Source organism: Hemiscyllium ocellatum, chromosome 4, assembly GCF_020745735.1.
Source record: "Hemiscyllium ocellatum isolate sHemOce1 chromosome 4, sHemOce1.pat.X.cur, whole genome shotgun sequence".
NCBI classification, from domain to species: domain Eukaryota; kingdom Metazoa; phylum Chordata; class Chondrichthyes; order Orectolobiformes; family Hemiscylliidae; genus Hemiscyllium; species Hemiscyllium ocellatum.
Genome location: NC_083404.1, coordinates 133,569,722 through 133,596,415, shown reverse-complemented (window position 1 = coordinate 133,596,415; position 26,694 = coordinate 133,569,722). Strand labels below are relative to the sequence as shown.

The 26,694-nt window shown below is 41.4% G+C and overlaps 1 protein-coding gene across 3 annotated transcripts in view; it reads left to right on the top strand.

The window, feature by feature from the left end:
* LOC132815107 (intermembrane lipid transfer protein VPS13B-like) overlaps positions 1 to 24,797 on the top strand; it is a 945,713-nt gene extending 920,916 nt beyond the window's left edge. For all 3 annotated transcript variants that reach the window (XM_060823876.1, XM_060823877.1, XM_060823875.1), the window contains exons 56-62: positions 2,082 to 2,911; positions 6,106 to 6,282; positions 12,875 to 13,045; positions 16,807 to 16,977; positions 18,568 to 18,670; positions 18,862 to 19,111; positions 24,180 to 24,797. In XM_060823876.1, coding sequence (XP_060679859.1) covers positions 2,082 to 2,911; positions 6,106 to 6,282; positions 12,875 to 13,045; positions 16,807 to 16,977; positions 18,568 to 18,670; positions 18,862 to 19,111; positions 24,180 to 24,428 — 1,951 coding nt within the window. In that variant the 3' untranslated portion in view covers positions 24,429 to 24,797. The remainder of the gene's footprint in view (positions 1 to 2,081; positions 2,912 to 6,105; positions 6,283 to 12,874; positions 13,046 to 16,806; positions 16,978 to 18,567; positions 18,671 to 18,861; positions 19,112 to 24,179) is intronic.
* Positions 24,798 to 26,694: the final 1,897 nt, after the last annotated feature.

Sequence of the window (26,694 nt, the reverse complement as noted above, 5' to 3'; positions counted from 1 at the left end):
AAATTCAATCCCAGGACAAATGATGGTCCATTGAGCAAAGCAGACAATTGTCTTTTGCATTATTATAGGAAGTAGAGAACGTATGAAGGGGCAAAGGCAGATTAGTCGTTCAAACCTATTCCACCGTCATTCAGTGAGTTCTTGTCTGATGTGTGATCTAACTCCATGACCTTTGCTCCATGCCATTATCATAATAATCTGATATAATTAATCTATCATCACCTGTCATTTGCAGGACAGAGCTCCAACCTTGTACCACACTTTGTGTCTGGAAATGTTTGCTGATATCCCTCCTAAAAGAGCTAGCTGTAATCTTTTCCCCTTGGCATCTTAAGAGCTTAAGAAAAAAGTTGCCTCTTCTAAATTCCACAAATGACAATGTCATAAGGTTTGGGTTAGGCTTAACTGTCCTCATAATGTAACCCTTGGAGGCAGGTATCATTCCGATATCATTGAGTGTGTTGTGTCATTCACTCTATTATAGCTGATTCGTACCCCAGATTCATTTTTTCATATTCCCAAGACCTAATAAATATCAGCCTTTCACGGACTAGAAAGTTTCCTTTAACTCCTCAGCATCCACAGCTTTTTGGCAGAGGGAATTCCAGATTTCCACAGCAGTTTGTGTGAAAAATGCTTGATGATTTTAATTTTAAATGGCTGCACTTTCATTTTAAGGGTGGTCCTTTGTTCTGGATTCTACCCTTGGAAGAAACCATTTTAAACACCTCAACTGGCTGTAATTTCTAAACTCGCGGGAACACAAGCCTAGTTTGTTCAGTCTGTCCTCGTAATTTAATCTTTTATAGTTAGGTATAATTCTGCTCAGCCTGTGCTGTATCTATTCCAAGCTGTTGAGGGGTGATGCTCCCGAAATCTGAGAACAATACTCCATATGGGACTTGACCGTGGACCCCAAAAGAAGTTTTCCCTTTCTGGGAAGGATGACAATTAGGAAGCACAATTTAATACAGAGGGGTTTGACAGAAATGAGAAGAATCTTTTCTCGTGAATCTTTGGAGCTGTCTTCCCCACAGGTGGAGGCAGAGGCGTTGACTATTTTTAAAGAAAGAAATAGATAGAATCTCAGTAAAAAAATGAAAGAACTGCAGATGCTGGAACTCAGAAACAAAACCAGAAACAGCTGGAAAAGCTGAACAGGTATGGCAGCATCTATGTAGATAGAGTCTTGACTGACAAAGAAATTAAGGGTTTCAGAGGAAGATGGCAAAGTGGCATTGAGATCACTTTTAGATGAGCCATGAGAATAATGAATGGCAGAGCAGCTTAATAGAACCGACTGGTCTATTCTTGCTCCTAATTCATATCCTTGTGTGACCAACAGAAGAATAACTTGCCAATCTTTGTGTTGAAACTCACTGACATAAATACCAACAGATTGTGAACCTTTTTGATTATATCTTGCAGAATGATTTGTTTTTAACTATGTCTGTACCTGGGATACCCAAATCCTTTTCTTCTTCTGTAGTTCCCTCTCACTTGTCATTAAGGAAATATTTATTGAGAAGATAAAATGAGAGGACATTGGAATAATCAATCTGAAGGTGGCAAAGATACCAACGCTATCATTTGTTCAGACAGTACAGGGGTATTGCACCTTGTGGCTTCACCAGGGACAAATTAATGCAAGCCCAACTCAACTACTGACCTGGGACATCTGAGCCTTCCAGCCACCCAATACTCATCTGGTTTCGCTAGAAAGCTGCTTAGGGGCTTTTGGCATGCAAGATTAAAAAAATAGTTTGTGGCTGCTAGGCTGAAAATGGTTAAAATCCAGAAAGATGACAATCTTTATGAATAAGTGGTCTGATCCTTATTAGCAGGCTCATGAGAAACAGTTCAAAGGGCTTTGTGCACAATGTTTGAGAAAACTGCACTTAACATTTCCCATTCATTCTTGGGAGAATTCTCTTAAATGTTTTAAGAATTGCACAGTGACAGATGAATTGCATATCCTTAGTCTTTTGAGACTCTTAAAAGTGCTTCTTGCCTGTTGCATTTGTGCAGCGCAGACAAATTTTAATCTTGTGTTGGTTTCTGTCGTTTTTTTTCTTGCACAGGACACCGAAACAGACCATTGCGATGAGAGTGCTGATTACTCAAGCGAGCCTGACTATAAACGACGATGTAACCAATCACTGTAAATCATCGGAATTGCTGAGGCTGACCCTGGACAATGTTCTGTTGAACCTCGCACCGGTGGTGAACCATGCCAAGCCCCCATCGCGGGAATTTCGAGCTGAACCCACTGTTGGATTTGCAGAACTTTATAAGCTCGAGGTGTGCGTGGGGGACTTGCAGATTGACAACCAACTTTACCACCAGACCAGCTTTCACTTCCCTGCTCTGCTTTGCCAGGAGCTGAAACCAGAAAGGCCGCAATGGAGAAATGGCTCCCATTCAACGCTCTCGGCCAAAGACCTTGATGATTACAAGCACAAGTGTTTCTTAACAGCCTGCATCCTCTTGAGAGAGCAGAATTTTGTCTTCACCATGAATGCGCTGGACTTTGAATTGAAGCCTGCAAGACTCTATGTGGAGGACACATTTGTGTATTACATCAAGACTCTGTTTAATACCTATATCCCAGACAATGGTCTATATCACAAACAAGTAAGAACACCTTCTGGCTCAGCAGCAGACCTGGCTGTGCCAGAGCAAGTGGTCACTGCCACCCGAGCACTAGTGAACCCAATCAAATTGCAGCGGTTGACCATCCATGCCATCAGTTTGCTCGTCAGTGTACATGCATCGATAAAGTTATACATCGCCTCAGATCATGCTCCTCTTTCGTTCTCACTCTTCGAGCGAGGGCCCATCTACACTACTCCCAGGCAGCTTATCCATGCACTTGCCATGCACTATGCTGCAGGAGCATTATTCCGAGCAGGTTAGTACAGCCAATACAGGGTTGACATTTCCATCAATGGCTTACAGTGGCTATTTGGATGAGCTCCGTGAAAATGGTCGATACCACAAAGATCACTCATTACACACCTCATAGAAACAGGAGAAAACCCCTCAAAACCATTCCATCATTCAACAAAATCATCACTGATCTAGGACCTAACACGAGATACCCAAATTAGCCTCATATTCATTAATGTCTTTAGTTAACGAAGATCTATTGATCAATTGAGTGTTATGTAAGAAGAGAATTCTAAATTTCTGCCAGAAGCTTTCATGTTGAAGTGGTTAAGAACTTCACTCCTGATTTTATTTTGTCTGTTTTATGCCCTTTGACTGTGTATTTTGTGACAATTACGATGCACCCTGGATTTGTCAACTTTCTCCCAATGGTCGTTGATAGCTGTGTGTCTTTCCTTAAAGGAAATGATGAAAATGCTTGTCTGTGGTAAATTAGTTATCTGAACTCATCCATAGGAAGCAGCATTTGGTGTTGTACAATTGGCCAGAACACCTTTGAACTCAGGGAAATGACTAGAACCAGTTTGAATGCTACTGGGTGGTTGGAGCTTTTGGAATTTTTCCGTTCAGTAACTCGGTGGTGATATTTAATTCCCGATCAGATCTTCTGTAGAGACACAACTGACAACTCCACAGAGGCCAATATCCCATCACCTTTTCCACATGGAGAGTCCTTGACACTGATCCAGCTCACTCAGAGCCAGCTGTCAGAGTGTAACCGAACCTCCGGCACTCCTGACTATATCTGTCAGCCAGGGCTCCCAAATTGGAGCTGTTAATCTGGCCCAATCAGGGAACTCATATTCTATGAGGTCCACCTGGCTGGCCCCGTTACAATTACAGCATAAGCAATTCACATCACTATCTCAAATGGCTTCCTTCTGAGACTCTGTAAAGTAAGAGATAGTCCTTGATTGCTTCAGTACCCAAAAACCCTATGAGCATAGGGGGCGTAAGAGGGAGTTAGGTAAAATCTCAGCTATAATCTTGTTGGATGGCAGAGGAAGTATGAGGGGTCATATTTCCAACTCCAACTTTTATTTCTCATGCTCTGTGCTGACACACAATGAGATGCAGGTTGCTGGCGTTTTCATTAAGTATAAAGATTTAGAAGCATAAAAACTAGGAGCTGCAGTAGGCCTTTCAGCTGTTTGAGCCTGCTGTGCCACAATATGTGCTCGTATCTCAGTGCTAAATTCCCAGTTTCTCCCAAACTTCTTATATCTAATAAATTATTAATCTCTTTCGTGAATATATTCATTAACTTGGCCTCCAAAGCCATCTGTGGTAGAGAATTTCACCATTTCACTTCCTTCTGGGTGAAGAACATTTTCCTCATCTCAGTCCTGCATGGCCTACTCCATATCCTGAGGCTGTGTCTATCCTGTTTATCCAGGGAAACCAAGTTTGGCTGTATAGCAGTATTCTCAGCTCAGAGTCAGAAGGAGTAGCCTTACCCTCTCTGGACAGCCCCACCAAGTTGAGAGTGAGCACCCACTTTGAACACTGGACTGATGCTTAACAGTGATACTCATGCCTGCTGGATGTGGGTCACTGTCGTCCTCATATCAATTGTGGGAGCCTATTAAATCACCCCCTCCCCTTGCCTCACTGTACAACACTTCCTGAGCTGTTTGTTCACCTGCCAACTCCTTTCAGGTTCCATGGCTGTGCACCATTCTCCAATAGGGATCACATAAAGATACCAAAACAGCCAATAGCTATTTTTAAAAATATGCCTAAACAATCACAACGTAGTAACCCCTCTCCTATGAGTCAAAACATTTTGGGTTCAATTCTCACCATGGAGCACAAAGATTTAAGCTGGCAACTCCACTGCAGTATTGAGGGAGATCCACATTGGTCACTAAATCAAGGTTGTTCTGCTTCCAAAGCCAGGCATGAAAGCTCCCACAATTGGATTTTAAAGAGGACCAGGCTAGTTCTGCCAATGTCTTGTCCTAAATCTGTTCTACAATCAATGCCGTTAAGGCAGATTATCTGGTCATTATTGGTTTGTTAAAGTTTATGTGCAAATTACCTGCTGTCTTTTCATGGCTGTGATATTTGTGGGGGGGAAGGATGCTGCATTGAGACCCCTCTCTTTCTCTGGATCTAAGGCCTTATTTGGTTTATAGTGGTAAAAAAAATCAGCCACATTTGAATCTTACCAATAAGAGGATCTTGTCTTTAAAAATGTAATTTTTTACATGATAATGATTATGTACAAGCTACATTAGAAAGATAAGCATTGTTACAAAGACCAAAGGAACTTGTGAGACTCTGCAGCTTTCATGACTGAATATCGAGTTTATTAATTTTAGGGCCTGAGTATCTTCTCCCATGTCCTACCCCACTAGGCCTTGTCCTCACATGGGCTGCTGTTACAAATATCCCATTGACAGTTACTAATGGTCCCCATTAGCAGATACTGATTCTCCCACGCTGGCCTTTACCCATTGCTTTTGTCTGCCCAATCACTCTTCTCTCTCTCTCTCTCTCTCTCTGGGCTCCATCTCCAATCCTCTCCTTCCCCCTTTCTGCACTCCCATCATTCCTATGTATGCCAACCTTTTCCTAGCAATAATTAGTTCTGAAGAAGGCTTACTTCAGAACTTTAATTTGTCTTCATGAATGCTGCCAGAGCTGCTGAGTTTTTACAGCAATTTCTGTTTCTGTTTCTGATTTCCAGCATTCGCAGTTCTTTTTTGTACATATGAATCTTCAGTGCATGAGATTGTAATATTTCTAGGAGAAAGTGAGGACTGCAGATGCTGGAGATTGGAGCTGAAAATGTGTTGTTGGAAAAGCGCAGCAGGTCAGGCAGCATCCAAGGAGCAGGAGAATCGACGTTTTGGGCATGAGCCCTTCGTCAGGAATGAGGCATTGTAATATTTCTGCCTTGTCCCTAACAGAAACATCCATTAGACCTTAATGCTACATCCAACATTAGCCCTTTCAGAACTGTTACCTCATATACCAAGTGAAATAGTAACTCCACTTCAGAAGTACTTCATGGAGTTTGAAGGGCTGTGGGTCATCCCTTTATGAACATTGATATAGAAATAGAAACCTTTGATCCTTATATTTGAGCTAAGAAAGCGTTCTAATATGTGCGGCCACCTGTCTTTGACGTTTTTGGTTTATAATCCACAGGTTGGGTTGTTGGATCTCTGGAAATTCTTGGAAGCCCTGCAAATTTGGTGCGAAGTATAGGTAATGGGATAGCAGACTTCTTCAGACTCCCATACGAGGGACTGACCCGTGGTCCCGGTGCTTTCGTCAGTGGAGTCTCCAGGGGAACAACTTCATTTGTAAAACATATTTCGAAAGGTAAATATTATTTTTCTTGCTTTTATTAAAGGCCACATTCTAATTTGATACGCGTGGCAGCCATGTTACTTTGATATCTTGCAGTATTGCCTCAGAAATGAGACAGTAGGAACTTCGGCTGGACCCTTTGGGCAAATGAAGAACGCCAAACTGGGCAGGCTTCTGAAATCGACATGCTCATGATTCAAGAAAAGTGCATCTTGTAAAAGTGCATCGGGGTGGCACAGTGGTTAGCACTGCTGCCTCACAGCACCAGAGACCCAGGTTCATTTCCCGCCTCAGGTGACTGACTGTGCGGAGTTTGCACGTTCTCCCCGTGTCTGCGTGGGTTTCCTCTGGGTGCTCCGGTTTCCTCCCACAGTCCAAAGATGTGCGGGTCAGGTGAATTGGCCATGCTAAATTGCCCGTAGTGTTAGGTAAGGGGTAAATGTAGGGGTATGGGTGGGTTGCGCTTCGGCGGATCGGTGTGGACTTGTTGGGTTGGAGGGCCTGTTTCCACACTGTAAGTAATCTAAAATGAGTCATCAATTCTATGTTTTGACATGTTAACATGTGTTCTGTTATGAAGGAAATGATGCTGGCTTACCCTCTCTGTTCAAGAGCCATAAAAAGATTGTCCTTCTAACAATTATATACCTTTACATGATAACAGCAAGGCACACCACCCTGTCACAAGAAGGAGGGGGGAATGGATGAGAAGGAGAACATTCTGCACTTCAAGCTCAATCCACCATTCTATGAGATTGTGGCTGATCCATATTCTAACTCCACCTACTCGACTTCATTCCCTATCTCCTCATAAGTACCCTTTACCAGGCATACATTCCTCGATCTCAATTTTGAAATTTTGGAGAGCTGCACCTTTCAGCTGTCACCTGGATCAAGTTGCTTCTTGGTATTGCACTTACGTGGTTTAGCTCCAACTCTTAAGGTTGTGCTCCCTTGTCCTGGGCTCTCCTACTGAGGAAATTGTCTTGCTACATCTGTTTCATCAATTCCTGCCCTGATTTTAAACACTTTAATGAGATTGTCCCTTAATCTTCAATGCTTGGATAAAGTGCTCGGACAAAACTAAGCTAAGGAAAAATGGGTGGATTTTGGAATAATTTTTGAAAGTAATGTGCATTAGAAATTTCCACATTTGAAGAACAAAGGAATGTAAATTGTGATCTGGATTTAGCCTCCTGTGTCGGGCCCCTCTTTCCTGAAACCTGGAGGCAGCAACAGTCTGCCAGTGTGTAGGATGTCTGTATAAAACACTGATCTTTATGCTCCAGTGTTTGTTCCAGCAAGAAGACAAAAAAAAAGCAGTTCTTTCAGCCTTTCATCTCATAATCTCTCTTTGACCCAGCCATGTTAACCTGTGCCACCTCATAACCCACTCCCACAGTTCCTCATACTCTCCATGTGCAACTTAACCCATCTCATGGCCTCGCATGCCTTATGCCAGTCTATGTGTATCTACCCATCCCCAATGGTTCATCGTATCCCCTGTTCCAGACTTCCATGGTCCTTTATAGCAGCTATGCTAACTTAGTGTAAAATCAGTAAGATGTAGGAGTAAAGGTAGGCTTATTTGAGTCTGCTATGCCGTTCTGAGAGTTCATGGCTGCTCTGATAACCCTCAACTCCATTTTCCTGTCTTTTCTTTGACAACCCTTGATTCCCTTAACAAGTGAAAATCTGTCACTTTTTCAGCCTTGAATATACCTAATGACCCAGCCTGAAATTCCACAGATTGATTGAAGGAAGAAATTCATTCTCATCTCTGTCTTAAATGGGCAACCCCTTGTACTGAAATTATGCTCGTGGTCTTAGACTCTCCCACAAGAGTAAACAACGTCTCAGCAGCTACCCTGTCAAGTCTCCTCAGAATCCTATATGGTTCTGAACTCCAACGAGTACATCCTGAATTTCCTCTTGTCATCAGTATATCCTCCATAGCAGGATCAACCTTGTGAACCTTCTTAAATGTCTCCAATGTCAATACATCTTTATCCAATCGATAAGGAAAAGGAGATCAAAACAGTTCACAGTATTCCACCTGTGGTCTGATCAGTGCACTGTATAGTTTTACCAAACCATTCCTATTTTTACTCACTTTGAATTAAAGACCAACATTCCATTTGCCTTCCCTATAACCTTCTAACTTGGATGCTAGCTTTTTGTGATTCATGCACAAGGACCCCCCCCCCCCCACCCCAGATTCCTGTGTGTTCTCCACTTAAGTAATACCAAACTCATGTATTCTTATTGCTAAACCTCACATTTCCTCTGTTTTATGCCGCCTCCTAAATTTCTGCTCATTCACTTAATCTGTCAATGTCACAGTGGCTCAATGCTGAGCATCACTGCCTGACAGCACCAGGGACCCAGGTTTGAATCCGGCCTCCAGTGACTGTCTGCATGGAGTTTGCAGGCTGCTCCAATTTCCTCCTACAGTCCAAAGATGTGCAGGTTAAGTGGATTGACCATGTTAAATTGCCTGGTCATATCCAAGTTAGGTGGGTTCGGCATGATAATAGAATGTCTGGATGGGATGCTCTTCAGAGGATCAGTGCAGACTCAATAGGCTGAATGTGTTCTTTCTGCACTGTAGACTCTGTGGTTCTCTATATCCCTCTCTAAACTCTATGTAGACCCCTCATTACTATTTAGTTCATTCTCACCACTTGCCTACACATTGAGAAGATCTGCATCTGACTGTCACCTTGTATAAATCATTGGGCTCCCAGACAGCGTCTTTATTTATTTCTTTCATTGCAAGGCCAATACTTGCAGGATACAACTTTAAGATATGGGTGTAGAATTAGACCATTCGGCCCATCGAGTCTGCTGTGCCAGTTGATCATGGTTTCTCAATTCCTGCCTTCCCCCTCTTAACATTTGATCCCCTTACCAATCAAGAAGCTATCTATCTTTGTCTTAAATACACTGAATGATCTGGCCTGCACATTCTTCTATGGCACTGAATTCCATGGATTCACCACTTTCTGGCTGAAGAAATTTCTCCTCATCTCAGTTCTAAAGTTCACAGGGTTATCTCTTCACTCCGAGGCTATACCCTCAAGTCCTACTTTCTCCAACTAGTGGAAACATCTTCTCCACAGCCACTCTATACAGACCTCTTAGTATTCTGTAAGCTTCAAACAGATCCCCTCTTCATCACGGACTCTTAAAATTTTACTGATGACCAAGGTGAGGTTAACTGGCCTGTAGTTCTCCGTCTTCTGCCTTCCTTCCGTCTTAAACAGGAGTGTTACATTGGTAATTTTCCATTCCTCTGAAACCCCCCAACTCCATGTATTCCTGAACGATCCCATCTCTTAAGTTCAGACCAGAGTCCTCAACCCTTGCTTGCAGGACAAGCCCTTCATCCCAGCATCGGTATTGTAAACCTCCTGTGGACCCCCTCAAAGGCTGGCACGTCCTTCCTTAGATACGGAGCCCAAAACTGCTCACAATATTCCAAAGGTAGCCTGACCATAGCCGTACACAGCCTCAGCAGTATATCCCTGAATTCATCACTCAAAATGAATGCTAACACTGAATTTGCCTTTCTCATTGCCAACTGAACCTGCATGTTAAACTTAAGTGAATCCTGAAATAAGACTTCCAAGTCCCTTTGTGCTTCAGAATTCATTCCCATGTTGTATTCCATCTGCCACTTCTTTGCCCACTCTCCTAGCCTGTCCAATTCCTTCTGTAACCTTCTTGTCTCCTCAACATTACCCTGTCCCACTACATACTTTTGTATCATCTGCAACAATGCCCTCAGTTCCTTCATCCAGATAGTTAATGTATAACATGAATATTTGTGATCCCAGCACTGGCTCCTACAGAACTCCAGTAATCACAATCCTGAAAAAGACCCCTTTATCTTCCCCTCTCCCTTCTGCCAGTCAGCCAATCCATGCTAGTACCTTGGTCCTGACACTAGTGGCTCATATCTTATTTAGCAACCTCCTGTCCACACCTTGTCAAAGACCTTCTGGAAATCCAAATAGATCATTTTCATTGGCTATCCTTTGTCTAACCTGCTCATTACTTCCTCAAAGAATTCTAGTAGATTTGTCAGGCATGACCTCCCTTTGACGAAGCCATGATGACTCAGCCCTATTTCCCAGGCACTTCCAAGTATCAATGGACTCTAAAATTGTACGGATGAGCAAGGTCAGGTTAACTGGCCTGTAATTTCCCAACTTCTGCCTCTCTTCCGTCTTAGACGAGAGTGTTACATTGATAATTTTCCAATCCTCTGAAAGATCACCACCAATGCCTTCACAGTCTCCTCAGCTATCTCCTTAAAAATTCTAGAGTGTAGTCCATCTGGTCCCAGTCACTTATTCGCCTTCAGATCTTTCAGCTTTCCCATCACCTTTTTAGTGATGGCTACTGCACTTATCTCTGCTCCTCAGTCTCTTGAAGCTCTGGTATGTTACTGGTGTCTTCCTCTGTGAAAACTGATGCTAGGTATCTATTCAGTTCTTCCGCTATTTGTTTGTTCCCCATTACTACTTCTCTAGCCTCATTTTCCAGCAGTCCATTCTTGCCTCTCTGTTACTTTCTATGTATCTCAAAAAAGGTCTTGCAATTTTCTTTTATATTATAGATTGGCTTATTCTCACAGCATGTAACTCATTAGCCAAGAGATTCGCCCCCTTACTTTCCCTAGTACTTTTTCTCCATTGTTAGTTATTGCATTGATTTCTGCTGCACTTTAGCCCCTTGAATATTCCTGTACTTTTGAAATGGTATGAGTATATTCAGCTCTGAAGACTGACATAAAGTATTTGTTCAACTCCTCTGCTGTTTCCTGGCTCCCTACAATTATTTCCCCAGCCGCAATCTTGAAGGGGACTCTAAATTCACTTTGGCTTTTCTTTTCCTTTGTAATATATTCAAAAAAGCTCTTGCAATCATTTGTTCTTAATATTAATTATGAAATTACTGTCGAAGTTTATTTTTTCCCTCCACCTTTTGGTTTTTACAACATTCCCAATCCTCTGATTTATCTTTCATCTTGCACATTGTCTGTTTTTTACTTTTAATTTGACGCTATTCTTAACTTGCTTGGTTAACTGTGGTTGGTTTATCCATTTCCTAGAATCCTCCTTCCTCCCTGGGATATACGTTTGTTGTGAACTTGTATGTTTAAGCATTGATTATCAATCATTTTCTTAGTGTAATATGCTGGTTATTTGACGTCACACTGTATGGTTAAAGTTAACAAAGAAAACTGGAAATTCTCCCGAGTTGTACATGATGCAATTGTAGTTCAGATTGGTATTCTTTCGTGGAAACAGTATCACTTCTTGATGCATGCGAAGAGTGGATATAAATGAGATGACAGCCACGCTGACCATCGGACATCGTACAGAACTCAGTATGGAGACAGTGAGGACTGCACATGCTGGAGATTAAAGTCGAAGAGTGTGTGCTGGAAAAGCACAGCAGGTATGACAGCATCTGAGGACCAGGCGAATCGACATTTCGAACCTAGGCCCTTCATCAGGAATTGGAGGAATCCTGATGAAGAGCTTATTTTTGAAAAGTCGATTCTCCTGCTCCTTGGATGCTGCCTGCCGACTGTGCCTTTCCAGCACCACATTCTTTGCCTTTCAATTCAGTGTGCCTGCACAAGCTTTTTGAGAGGACTATCCAATTGGATTAAATTCCCTTCTCCTAATCCCAAAGCATTGCTATCTTTCCCATTCAAATATTGTTATTTCTGTCTTAATTGTTAATATTAATGCTTCCACCACCTTTTCAATGAATTGCACATCTTAATAACTCTGGGTAAAGCAAAACCAAATCTACCTGTTTCCCCTTTAGTTTTCTGGCCAATACCTTACATCCGTACAGTCTGGTTCACTGATTCCTCCTGCCACTGACAACTAAAGATCCAACCAGTTTATTTATTTTAAAGATGATCACAAAACCAGAAAAAGGGTTTTAAAAAGCAAAGACTGTATGTGTTTTAAAGGAGAAAAGCCCATGAATGTTGTGACCCTGTGTTTTAAAATTACTTTGGTGGGAGAAAGGCTGATCATTAACAATCAGCCAATTGGTCAGTGACGAGTGGTATACTTTCTGATTAGTGTGGAAGTGTGGAGTTGGCGTGCGGGTCAATATGTTAATGATCAGTCATCATGGTTTAGCACCTTCTACAATGTGAGGCTGTTCCAAAGCCAATGAAGTACTTTTGCAGCATAGTCAATGTAAGATGGATCAAGATCATATTCTTGATTCACTGTGTAATTTGTTTTCAAAGAAAATTTGTATTTCTATCAGATTTTTTTTCTCAACCTCTGAATGTCCAAAGCGTTTTAAAGTCAATAATACGCTGTTGAAGTGGAGGCCCTGTTCTAATATAGAAAGCAAAGCAGCGATTTGCACAGAGCACACTATCACCGTGATGTTCAGATCATTCACTTTTATGATGTTGATTGCAGAATGAATATTGATCAGGCACACGTGATAACTCACCTGCTTTTGTTCAAAATTGTATGATGGCACTTCTTCTGTCCTAACTACATGCTTAAAAAAAACACCTCCATGCTGAGTCACTGTTTCCTGCATTTCTGTTCAGGTACCCTGACATCAATCACTAATCTGGCTACGAGTTTAGCTCGGAACATGGATCGACTCTCTCTGGATGAAGAGCACTATAATCGACAAGAGGAATGGCGAAGGCAACTTCCAGATAACCTGGGGGAAGGTCTACGTCAGGGATTGTCCCGGCTGGGACTCAGTCTGCTGGGTATGGCAATATTAACCAGTTTGATCATAAATCTAAAATGTAAAGATAAACCTCGAGCTCATCACAGTAAATTCTGGGGCTAGGGCTCCATACCATATGTGTGCACCATTTTTGAATCTGTACAATATTAGAGGGCTAATAACTCCATCACTGAAGACCATGCATTATAAAACAGACTGTGTTTCACTGATGGCTCTTTAATGTATGTTTCGTTATTGATGACTGTAAATGTGTCTACGATGTGTCGACCATTTATGTTGAAGCACTTCAGCTATGTTTACACAGTTTTAAGTTTTGTGTAAACCTTGTAGAAAATCAGTTCATAATGAAGGATACCAGACCCCAGCCTACCCTGAAATGATTCTGCTTGCTTCAGGGGAATGAATCAATTAATCTCAATAAGATATTACAGTCCTATTCTCTTGATTTAGCTACAAAGTAGATTTACATGATTGTGGTGTGCAGCAAGGTATGGCATGTGTTGTGCCCACAGGATAGTTCATCTGGGAAAAGCACTGATGCTGTTCGTTTTTATTAGAAAAGTCTTCTGCATCAAAATCTATTTTGCCAAAAGTCGTCTTCAACCACAATTAACATTTAATTTTTGTTTTGTTTTACTTTGGGTGGGGGGAGGTGGTGATCAGCAAGGGGCAGACAATTTTACATGAAGCTCTCTCAATCCTTTGCCATTGTTTATTTGAATTCTTCCTGTGGTAAGTTTTTCCCATCCTCATTAGTTTGGTAAAATATAAAGCTGATTTCCTCTGTGTTCTTCAGACATGGTCATTACATAGAGAGAATGGTATTGTACTAATTTATTTTGATAATGGGCAGTTCAGGCAGTCAAAGAAACTCACTATGATATTTAGGCTGTCTAGACTAGGAGGTATTAAAAAATGAGACATTAAAGTATCCTGAATTCTTGAACGGACTGGTATGTGCTGGGATGCAAATGAGAATGTGGACTGCAAAGTTATGTGACTGAGCACTATGTACATCAAATAAGATTCTATGGAATTAGGAAACCTGACCTTGAATAAAAGTGTTCTATGTAAATAAATAGGATAGGATTGAATAATAAGTTATAATAAAAAGCACCATAGTTTGTTCGCATTGATTTTATAATAACAGAATATGAGGGTGGAATAAAATTGAATTACCTTCTCGAACACAGCAAACATTAGAAATGTACCACACAGGATCATTCAGCCCCTCCTGTCTGTGCCAACTGGGAAAGTGCTGACTAGCCTAATCCTTCTGGTCAGTTCTTGGTTTGTAGCCCTGTAAGTTACAACACTTCAAGAGCACGTTCTAAAATTTAATTTATAAGTTGCCATAAAGTTTGCAGCTTTTGTTGCCATTTCAGGCAGTGTACCCTCAACATATGTGCATGCTTGGAGTGAAAAAAAACCTCTCCTCAACTCACCTCCACCTCTACTTGCAGTGACTTTAAATCTGTACCTCCTACTCACCTCTCTCCTGTTGGAAATATCAAGTCCTCCCATAATTTTATACACCTTAACTAGATCTTCCCTCAGCTGCTTCTCTTGCATGGAAACAACTCCAGTCTGTTTAGTCTTTCCTCATGGTTAAAATTCTTCTGTCATGCAAATGGCCTGGCAAATCTCTGGACCATCTGTAGTCCAATTGCATATTTTCTGTAAAATGATCATTGGGTTAGCTCTAGCTATAGTGTAACCAGTGTCTTACATAGTTTTAGCATATCATCCCTATTATTCTGTACTTTGACTAAGGAAGGAAAGTATGGGAATGTCTCTCTAACTACCTGTGCTGCTATCTGAAAAGATCTGTGGATGTGCATTCCGAGGTCTCTCTATTTCTCAGTATTCTAGTATTTATTCTTCCTTGCCCTCTACAAATGTGTTACCTCACACTTGTCCAGATTGTACTTCATTTGCCATTTTTCTACCCATCTGATCTTTCCAGTAATTGCTTCCTGCAGCAAGCGCTATCCCACTCACTGTCAACCATATAACTGAGCTCCATATTACTGAGCTCCACAACCAACCACTCAAAGATTCGAGTTTAAATCATTAATATGTGACATATCCAGCAAGGGACAGAGTGCTGAACCCTGTAGAACCCCACTGATAAACACTCATCAACTATTACCATTCGCTTCCTGCTGCCGAGCTAATTTTGAATCCAGCTGTCTTCTGTTGACATGGGATTAAATTACAAGCCTTGGTCAATGTCTATTGCTCTGGGTACTGTCTTTATATTTATTGCAGATTTTTCAATATATGATCTCCAGTGACGATATGTGTAGGGAGCCAAAGCCATCTTTAGATGTAATAGAATAGAATGCCAGAGAGAGGCAATAATTATGGATGGCATGGTGACTCAGTGGTGGGCAGAACACTGGCTCAGTGGTTACCACTGCAGTCTCTCAGCATCAGGCACCGGGTTCAATTCCAGCCTCAGGCAACTGGCTGTGTGGAGTTTGTATGTTCTCCCCACATGTGCTTGGGTGTCCGCTGGGTGGTCCAGTTTCCTCCCACAGTCCAAAGATGTGCAAGTTAGGTGGATTGGCTTTGAATAGCCACTCGATTTATCTTCTGACTGATTCACTGCGCAAATTGCGCAGTGAATTAGTGAAAAGTGAAATGGCATCATCATAGAGCAGGGTTAAGTTAAACTTACTGCCATACATTCATTCAACCCTTGGTGTTGATTATATACTTGTGTGGATAATGGTTATGTAACAAGTACGTAGCATTACAACTTGGGAAGGAGACAACTGGAATTATATGAAGATACAGAGGCTTTACCACATTACAGGCTAAAGAACTGTAATGAGTGAATTAATCTGCAATTTTCCATTGTAAATGCGGGCATAAGAATTTATAATGATGGAGAAAAGTGAACAGATCAACAAATTTTAATATAAAAATCATTAGTAGAAGAAGTTATTTTTAAAGTGGAGAAGTGTGATAGAAGTGTGCAGATTCTTGTTAATAAGATAACTATGGAGAGGCTATATGCACTGAACAGAGTGTCAGTAACCAGAGGACACAGTTTAGAGCAAGAAGGGAGGTCAGAATTTTGAAGCAGCAAACCTGTTGTGATCTGGAATGCACCACCTGAAAAGGTGGTGGAAGTGGTCATTATGGTAATTTTTCCAAAGGGCATTGAATAAATACTTTGAAAGGTGGAAACTATGTAGCACACAAGGGAAGGAGAGGGGCTGCAGGGACTGATGGAATAACACAGCTACCTGGGCCTCCTTTTGTACTGTTTGAATCTACAATTCTGTATGAATTTCCCAGGTTTCAGAAAATCCATTACATGCCGTCTGTGTGAGGAAGAAGTTAAGTGATTGGGTGGGGAACAATATTATAAACGGATGCCTGTTGCAAATTGTGGAAACCGATTCAAGGGTAACTTGCAAAATATAAGTGGATTTGCATTTAAAACTAACATTTTGCAGGACTATGATGCAAATCTAAGGGATTGGGATTGATTGCTCTTTCAAAGGGATAGCACAGATCCAGTGGGCCCAATGGCCTCTTTCTCTGCTGTATAATTCCATGAAGCAATTTGGCCCTGCCAAATGTCTTCTCTGTGATGATAAAAAGCAGAATTAGTAGTAAAGTATCGGTATTTCTGGCTCAAAGAGTCTACCTCTCACAGCCAAAGGAATAATATCAAAGATGGTGGCAGACAGAGGCTTCCAAGATATTTTGTTTTGAGCAGAATAAAGATTTGGACACTGTATCAATTCTGTCTGATTTTCCCAGGTGCCATTGCTGGTATCGTGGATCAGCCAATGCAGAATTTCCAGAAGACGGTAGAGGTTTCGGCTGGACGCAAAGCCAAGGATGTAATTTCTGGTGTGGGCAAAGGCATTGTGGGAGTTTTTACCAAGCCAATTGGAGGGGCAGCTGAGCTGGTTTCGCAAACTGGTTATGGCAAGTATAACACGTCTGAACAGACGATTCCACGCTTTATCAAACATTTTCACGAACACGACACTCTGTTAGCAACAACAAAGCATCAGAAGCAAACCAACAGAAGTAGGTTCAAGCCATTTGGCCCTTCTAGTCTGCTCCGCCATTTAACAAGGTCATGGCTGATCTTCTGCTGAGTTCCACCTTGCTGAATTCTCCAACATTACTTGCAATTTCTACACTCGGTAATTTGCCTTAACATAACCAACAGCAGCTTCACAGGAGGAGAATTCTGCCGAACCATTCCACTCTTGAGTGAAGAAATTTCTCAATTTTAAGTCTTAAATAACTGGCTGCTTAGTCTGGGACTGTGACACAATTTTGTAGATTCCCACCTAGAGGACCATTTTCTCAGCTACTACCCTGTGAAACCTCTTTAGAATTTTACATGTTTCAATGTGATCACCTCTCATTCTTCTGAACTCCAGGGAATTAAGGCCAACTCAGTCTCTCCTCATAAGACAATTCCCTATTGGAACTAGTCCAACGAACCATTGTTGGTGTCCCTGTAATGCAAGTAATGTCCTTCCTCAGGTAAAGTAACAAAGGTGCTAGCAGTACTCCAGATATGACCTCAGCAGTACCCTTTATAATTGTCATGAGACGACTTTACTGTTGTATGCTAATCCCTCTATAAGAAGTCACTCTCTAATCTTAACACTGTTCCACATTTCCAGATGTGAGCTTGTGCTGTCTTCATATCGTTGCCTCGATAGGGCACGCTAAGTAATGGCTAAGCCCAGATATCACTGTCACAGGAAATGCAATAAGTAAGGGTCTACAGGATGATAAAAGTATTGCTGTGTACTATTTAAACATCAGCAAATGAAAAGATGGTTCAGTTGTTCGCTGGCTTCCTCTCCTGGGATGTGGTCTCTTAGTATAGCACTGGAATGGCAGTCCTGATATTTTGTCTCAAACCTTGGAGTGGAACTCAAACCCTCAACTTTCTGGCTCCAGAGTTGAGCATTCTGAACACTCTGACGTGTCTACTCACAGACTGATGTAACCTGGAGCACTGAGCCTCTCTGACGATGGAGGGAGAAAAGCCTCACTCTCTACATAAGACTCAGCCCCCACATGTGTTTTGAATACTAAACTTATGTTTTTTATTTAGTTTAATGGTGCAATTCTGTTGATTTAGCTTAAAGATTAGCTTGCAACTATAATAAGTAATGGATACATTTTATTTGGGAAGAGAGTTTGTTTCTCGTAACGATGCTGCTTCGAAACACTATCCAATGGAAATTATCATACTTGAATGTTGAGCTAATATAGTTATCGTATATTGAAATTGTCCATTGTTTCTGCATTAGTTTCAAGCAGAATACTGGTTCTATTATTTAGACCGAACCAGAACTTTCCCTTCGTGTTTATGAGACTAACTTAAAATATCTTAATTTTCGTCACTGTTATATAGCTCTGCCTTTTACGTAATTGCAGTTAAAGAGATGAATATCCCTATCAATCTGTTCCAAACACATTACATCATTTCAGCACCGTGTAGCTGCTGGTTTAGTAGAAGTAAGAATCTTGTCTTTATTGTTCTAGGTATTTTACATGGTGCTGGACTTTCTCAACTTCCCAAGCAAAGGTTTCACCCCACTGAGCAACAGACTGACCAGGCCCCAAACAGCCACGTCAAATATGTCTGGTAAGAGTATTCTGGCAGTCAGTCACTTTTATGATGGCATTATTCATTACATTGCTCTGGCTTTGTATCAAACTAACAGGTCATTTATCTTGGAAAGGTTTGTTTCTAACATGAAATGTTTCAGTTCTGGAATTTTAAATTAAAAAAAAAGAGAAATTAATGGTATCTGTTCAACATTTTGCCTCCGACAGGAAAATGCTTCAGTCTTTGGGCAGGCCTGAAGTCTTTATGGCCTTGGATGTGGTTATCGTGAGCAACTCTGGCCAGGAGTATGAAGGTTGCTTGCTGCTCACTTCTGAGGTATTGTTTGTGGTCAGTGTCAGTGAAGACACACAGCAACAGGCATTCCCAGTCACTGAGATCGAGTGCAGACTGGATCCAAAGAAAGAGAACGTGCTGCAGGTTGTGCTTAAGCAACAGAGGGTATCATATGACGCAGAGGTAAGGCGCTAGCCTTTCTACAACTGAATTGGAACCGGTTGTAGGAAATGGATGCTTTTGAACCCTGCTAAACGCAGCCTATTTATCCTTCGAGAAACATTTCCCAACAGCCACAATTTTTAAATCATAAATCTCTATATTTCTACAGTTCGACATTCAGACAAGTCTTTCATTCATATTAACACAAGATATCCTGTTTGCTAAGAGCCATATCCCTGGTGTCAGCCAACACAAATTTTGAATAATGACCTTGTCTGTTCCACAAATTGAAGACAGTTCTCTACATTAACATTTTGTAAAATATAGAGTTTTGCACACATTTGCTCATATGACAATTCTTTCTCCACTGCTCAATCAGCTTAAAATAAAATTACAAACAGAGGACTGCCACATGAACCCAAGAAGTGTAATTTTTAAATGTTTCTTTCCTACTTTATCTCTTGCTATTGGCTAACAAATTACTAACATTGAATTATAGGGGAAATTGTTGTAACAGTAAATTTAATCTCAAAACATACTAATGTGCTTTCAAGAATATAACAATCTGGCCCTTTATTAAACTTTAACAATCAAAAACTGACTCCTGAATCTTAAATTAGAGTCACTTTATAAAGCAGCTGACTAACAAATTCAAGTTCTGTATTTATTGAGTCCCATATTAAAAGAAATTAAACTTATTTTCATTGATATATCTTGCCCATTATTATGCCATTCCCATTGTTTATAACTGCAAAAAATAATATTTAACAGTACCTTTAACTTTGTCAGAAGTCCCAGGGTGCTTCAAGGAGCATTATAAAACAAAGTATGATATCAAGCTATATCAGGCAATACTAAGAGAGATGACAACAAAATTTTAAGAAATCTTTTGAAAGAGCAAAGTGAGGTGAGGAGCTTGGAATCTACAGAACTATTGCATTAATGTGGAGATATGGCCTTGCAGTATTATAACAAGACTATCAATCCAGAAACTCAGCAAATGTTCTGGGGACCCACGTTCAAATCCCACAGATGGTGGAACTTGAATTCAATTTTAAAAAGTCTGAATTTAAGAATTACTGATGACCATGGAACTATTGCCGATTGTTGGGAAAACCCTTCTGATTTACTAATGTCCTTCAGGGAAAGAACTCTGCCATCTTCACTTGGCCTGGCCAACATGTGACTCCAGACACACAAATGTGCTAGGCTCTCACCTGCCCTCTGACATGGCCTAGCAAGCCACTCAGTTGTATCAATCGCGAGGAGGTCTCAACAAAGAAATGAAACCGGATAGACCACTGACTTCAATTTAGACACCGGAAAAGACAACTGCAGAAACAGCCCTGTTGACCCTGCAGAGTCCTCCTTATTAATATCTGGGAACTACTGCCAAAACTATGAGAGTTGTCTCTCAGAATCATCAAGCCTGGCATAGTTAAACTAATGGAATCATACTTTATAGACATGTTTCAAATACCACTATTACCATCCCTGGAAATGGACCCAGCAGAAGTGGTTACACAGCAGTATACAGTCAGGAGGGAGATGCCCTGGGAATCCTCAACATTGTCTCAAGACCACCTAAAGGTTTAAGGTTAAACATGGGTAAGGAAACCTCCTGCTGATTGTCATGTATCATCCTCCTTGGCTGATGAACGGTACTCCTTCACGTTCAGCAACACCTGGAGGAAACACCGAGGGTGGAAAGGGCACAAAATGCACTATGAATGAGAGAACCTCAATGTCCAACCTCAAGAGTGGCTTGGCAGCAGCACTACTGATTGAGCTGGCTGGGTCCGAAAGGATATAGCTGCTAGACTGGGTCTGCAGTAGGTAGTGATGGAACCAACAAGTGGGAAAAACATATTTGAACTCATCCTTATCTATTTGTCAGCTACAGACGCATCTGTCCATGATAGTATCAGTAAGAGTGGCTACTGGACAGTTCCTGTGGAAGCAAAGTCCAGCCTTTACAATGAGAATACGTCATGTTGCGTGGCATTATTACCATGCTAAATGTGATGGATTTTAACAGATCAAACAACTCTACACTGGGCAGACATGAGATGCTGTGAGCCATCAACAGCAACAGAATTGTATTTCAGAGCAGTCTGGAACCTCATGGTCTAGCACATTCCGCACTCAACCATGACTGTCAAGCCAGGGGGATTAATCCCCTTGTTCAGTGGAGAATGCAGAAGGGCATGCTAGGGGCAGCACCAGGCATACCTGAAAATGAGGTGTCAATCTGGTGAAGCTACCAAACAGGCCTACTTAGATGCCAAACAGCATAAGCAGAAAGTGACAGACAAAGCTAAGTGATCTCATGACCAATGGATCATATCTAAGCTCTGCAGTCCTACCACATCCAGTCGTGAATGGTGGTAGACAATTAACTAATTCACAGAAGGAGGAGGCACCACAAATATCCCCATCCTCAATGATGGAAGAGCCCAGCCCATCAGTGCAAAAGATAAGACTGAAGCATTTGCAGCATTCTTCAGCCAGAAGTATGAGTGGATCCATCTCAGGCTCCTCCAGTGATCTTTAGCCAATTTATTTCATTCTACGTGATATCAAGAAATGGTTGGAGGTATTGGATATTGCATGGCTCTGAAACATTCCAGCAATAGTCCTGACAACTTGTATTCCAGAACTTTCTGCTCCCTTGGCCAAACTCTTCCAGTAGAGTTACACTACTGGCATTTACCTGACAAAGTGGAAAATTGCCCAATATTGTCTTGTACACAAAAAAGCAGAATAAGTCCATCATATCCAATTACTGTCCCATCTGTCTACCTTCAAACATCAGTAAAATGTTGGAAGGTGTCATCAACAATGCTATCAAGCAACACCTGCTCAGCAATAACCTGCTCAGTGATGCCCAGTTTGGATTCTGCCAGGGCCAGTCTGCTCCAGACCTCATTACAGCCTTGGTTCAAACATGGACGAAAGAGCTGAATTCCAGAGGCGAGATGAGAATGACAGTCCTCAACATCAAGACCACATTTAACCGAGTGTGGCACCAAGGAGCCCGAGCAAAACTGGGATCAATGGGTATCAGCAGGCAAAGTCTCCAGTAGTTGGACTCTTCCTAGACACATAGGAAGATGGTTGAGTGTGTTGGAGGCCAGTCATCTCAGTTCCAGGACATCTGTGCCAGCGTTTGTTAGGATAGCATCCAAACATTTTCAACTGCTTCATCAATGACCTTCCCTCCATCATAAAGCCAGAAGTGGAGATGTTTGTTGATGACTGCATCATGTTCAGTACCATTCGCAACTCCTCAGGTACTGAAGCAGTCCATGTTCAAATACAACAAGATCTAAACAATATCTAGGCTTAGGCTGACAAGTGACAAGTAGCATTCATGGCACACAAATGTCAGGCAATAACCATTTCCATTAAGATGGAGTCTAACCACTCCCCCTTGACATTCAATAATGATCCCCATCATTGACTCCCCCACTATCAATATCCTTGGGGTTACCATTAGCTAGAAACTCAACTGGACTTGCCTCATAAACCCAGTGGCTACAAGAGCAGGTTAGAGGCTATGAATACTGCGACATGTAACTCCCCTCCTGACTCCCCAAAGTCTGTACATCATCTACGAGGCACAAGTCAGCAGTGTGATAAAATACTCCCCTCTTGCCTGGATGGGTGCAGCTCGAACAATACTCAAGAAGCTCATAACTATGGAAAGCGATCGTATTTGTTTACGTTCTTATGGGGGAAAATTAGACAAATAGATGGGCAGTGTATTTTCCATTTGTTAATTTCGATTTCTGCAACCCTCAGCTTTATTTCAGTTCAGTTAGGGACCAGGAACTTCTATTAAAGCAGATGAAATTTGAAATCCCCAGTAACTATTAAGAGAGTAAAGCCGCAAGATTCCATGGTTTGAACCAAAGAAGAGAAATTTTATTGGAATAATCTAATTTCCATGAATTAACATGAGGTTGACATGAATTAACATAGAAAATGTGGTTGAACATACCTCAAACTCTCCATTAAATGACACATGCAGCCAAGGCAGATTTTTATGAATTTGTTAGCTGCCCATCAATGTTCAATATAAACTCTGTGTCCCTCAAGAAGAATTTCAGTTTCTCTCCTTCAAGGGTGGTAGTAATTGCACCAGTCTACCACTGGCTGGGTGAAGAAGTTTCATCTGAACCTCTCATTGGACTTAAATTGAGACTTTATCCTTTAATGTCACCTTTTTACTATGCTGGAGTTAATCCTGGCTTTAATTGACAGGCGAAAATAGATTCAGTTCTCTGTTACAAACTGGTCAAAGGAAATGTAAACTGGGAGATGTATTGAATAGTGGCAGAATTGGTATTAGCCAAAGTCAAGAACAGCTTCATTATATTTTGTGGTAAACAAGGGAAAATTGTTAAAATGGAGATTAGAATTATTTTTATAGGAACGCAAGACTGTTTTGGGGAAGTGAAAGGCAAAAAAGTCAGGATGCCTCCTTTCCTTTTTATCAGCAACTCCACTTGTCCGCTAAGTTAGTTCTCTCAGGGCACTGATCCAGTTATATCTGAATCAGCTCAAACTTGTGAGGGAACCTTTCACTGGAGAGTTTCCTTAGCCTGGCTTTTGATTAATCCCCATTCATGTTCATGACATCTTGTGACCCTGAAACCTGGGACCACACAGCAAGGCAAGTCACCTTAACTCTCTGTATGTGAAATTGAGTCATGAGTTCTGTGAAACCGGGGCTCAGGGAAGTCCAAGGGGAGTTAGAGCTCCAAGGTCCAGGAGCAGTTTTTAGCTCAGTAAAGCTGGCATGACATTGTTGAGGTAAATAACATGGATGCCTTGAAGGGAAATGTTTAATCAGGGAGAGATTAATTGTAGAGAATGCCAGTAGAAACAGACGGAATCATGTGGGAGGAATGCATGAACACGTGGAGGATATCCTTCATCTGTACGCTTTGATCCCATATGTATAATTAAACAGTAGTTTCACTGAACCTAAGGGGTAAGTCTAGGGACTGGCATAGAAGGTATTCTGGCTTACCCATTGAATTGGTTGATCAATGTAGACACTGTTTCTTTCTGTCTTGTCTAGGGAGATGGCATCCGTGAGAGACTTTCTGAACAACAGTATGATCGACTGGTGGATTATGTTACAAAAACGTCACACTACATAGTTCCCAGCAGCGCAGCGATGCAACTGGCTTCTCAAGTAGTTATTGCTGATCCTCCTGCCTCCCGAAGCAAGACTTACCAGTACCTGGTTGATAGCCACTATGGACGCGTGTTTGTCAGCAAGTTTTCTATGGTGAAAAACAAGGCACTACGAAAGGGATTTCACTAGTCGGAAATGTGCAACTATAACAAGTATTTTTAGGGACGAAAATGCTGACTTTTTTCAACTAAACAGCTAGTTATTCAGCTCTTAAAGTGCAGCACAACCTTTTCATAAGAAATTTCAATGAAAACAAATGTAAACCTGGTCAGTTTGTTTACGTAATTTAGTTAATTTGTCTTTCTCTAAACTGACTGTATCAACTGTGTAAATATTATGTTGACTGAAAGGGATCTGGCCACTAATGCTTTGAGGCAACTTTGTTGAGTGCTGTCAATAATGAGATTTTGCTATTTGGTAATCCTTACTTCAACAAAAGATTTGTTAATATAAGTGAAAATATCAAAGGCAAATAAATTTTAAATGAGAGAATTACAAGACGCCATTTTCCTTTGCAAAATAGTTTGACAGGTGAGCAGCTAAATATCAGAGGGGAATCTTTCTGGTTAATATGTTGGACCAGCAGTCAGATTCCTGCTTGTTATAAATCAAACAAAATGAAGGGAGTGAGAACCTGGTGCACCTGATGAGTAAATCTGATACCAGACCAGTGTCAAAATCTTGATGAAGTGTTCCGGACTGTTGTGATGTACTCTCACCTGCTCCCCCCGCTGGGCTCCCATCTTAGAGGCTGCATAAGCTAAAGGTCATCCAAATCTCTGCGATGCATCTTCTAACATCCACCAAGGCTGGAGCTTTGCAGACATTGAGACTCCAAAGCGTATTTAAAATCGCACCGGTAACCCGAAGTCACAACAAATCCTGTTTTTGTTGGTTTGGGATGGGATTCTCAGTTGACACAACTGGGACACCTGAATTCAACAGGGCCATTGCTGAGTTCAAAGGGATCCTATTTTTAATAGAGTAAGGGCCTTATTCCCACAGCATATTTTTTTAAGGGGTAGACACAAGTGCTCATAATGGGTGGTTAAGGCCTGTAGCGCCGTCAAGCGATAATGTTATTTAAATGGACAACTCTTTAAATTTTGGAATGTGTCTGACAATTCAAAAAAAGAACTGTTTGAAGTTTCTATAAAGTTTATTGGCATTAACCTTAAAGGCTTTCATAACAACATGATAATTCTTTGACTTAAAGTACAAAATAGAACATAGAACAGTGCAGCACAGTAGAGGCCCTTCGGCCCTCAATATTGTGCCGGCCTTTTATCATACTCAAGATCAAACTAACCTACATACCCTTCATTGTATTATCCAAGAGTCTCTTAACTGTCCCTAATGTATCTGATTCTACTACCACTGGCTGTGCATTCTACCCACCCACCACTCTCCGTGGAAAGAACCTATCCCTGACATTTCCCCTGAACCTTCATCCAGTCACCTTAAAATTATGCCCCTTCGTGATAGACATTTCCACCATGGGAAAATGTCTCTGGCTATCCACCCAATCTATGCCTCTCATCATCTTGTACACCTCGATCAAGTCACCTCTCATCCTTCTTCACTCCAATGAGAAAAGCCCTAGCTCCCTCAACCTTTCTTCATAAGACATGCCCTCCAGTCCAGGCAGCATTCTGGTAAATCTTCTCTGCACCCTCTCTAAAGCTTACACATCCTTCCTATTATGAGGCGACCGGAACTGAACACAATATTCCAAGTGTGCTCTATAGAGCTACAGCATAACCTCTGCTAATGAAAGCCAACACACTATACACCTTCTTAATATGCCTATCAATTTAGGTGACAACTTTGAGGGATCAATGGACATGGACTCCAAGATCAGTCTGTTCTTCCACACTGGCTAGAATCTTCCACTTATCAGCCCAGTTCTGCATTCTGTCAATGTCCCGTTGCAACCTACAACAACCCTCCACACTATCCACCACTCCACCAACCTTTCACATAGAGAGTGATGCGTGCGTGTATGGAATGAGCTGCCAGAGGAAGTGGTGGAGGCTGGTACAATTACAAAATTTAAAAGGCAGCTAGATGGGTGTATGAATAGGAAGGGTTCAGAGGGGTATGGGCTAAAAGCTGCAAATGGGACAAGGTTAGGTTGCAATGTCTGGTTGATTGAATGCTATATGACACAATGATTCTATAAGTCAGTTCTACTCACAGGACAAAACATGAAATTTTGATTCATAATTCTGCCAGCCTAAGCTCCATCTTCTGACCCCTTCCCACACATATATACGGACATAGACAAATAGACATGGCAGAAAGGTCACTGAACCCAAAACATTAACCCTGCTTTCTCTCCACCGATGCTGCCAGACCTGCTGAGTTTTTCCAGGAATTTCTAGTTGTGTTTGAG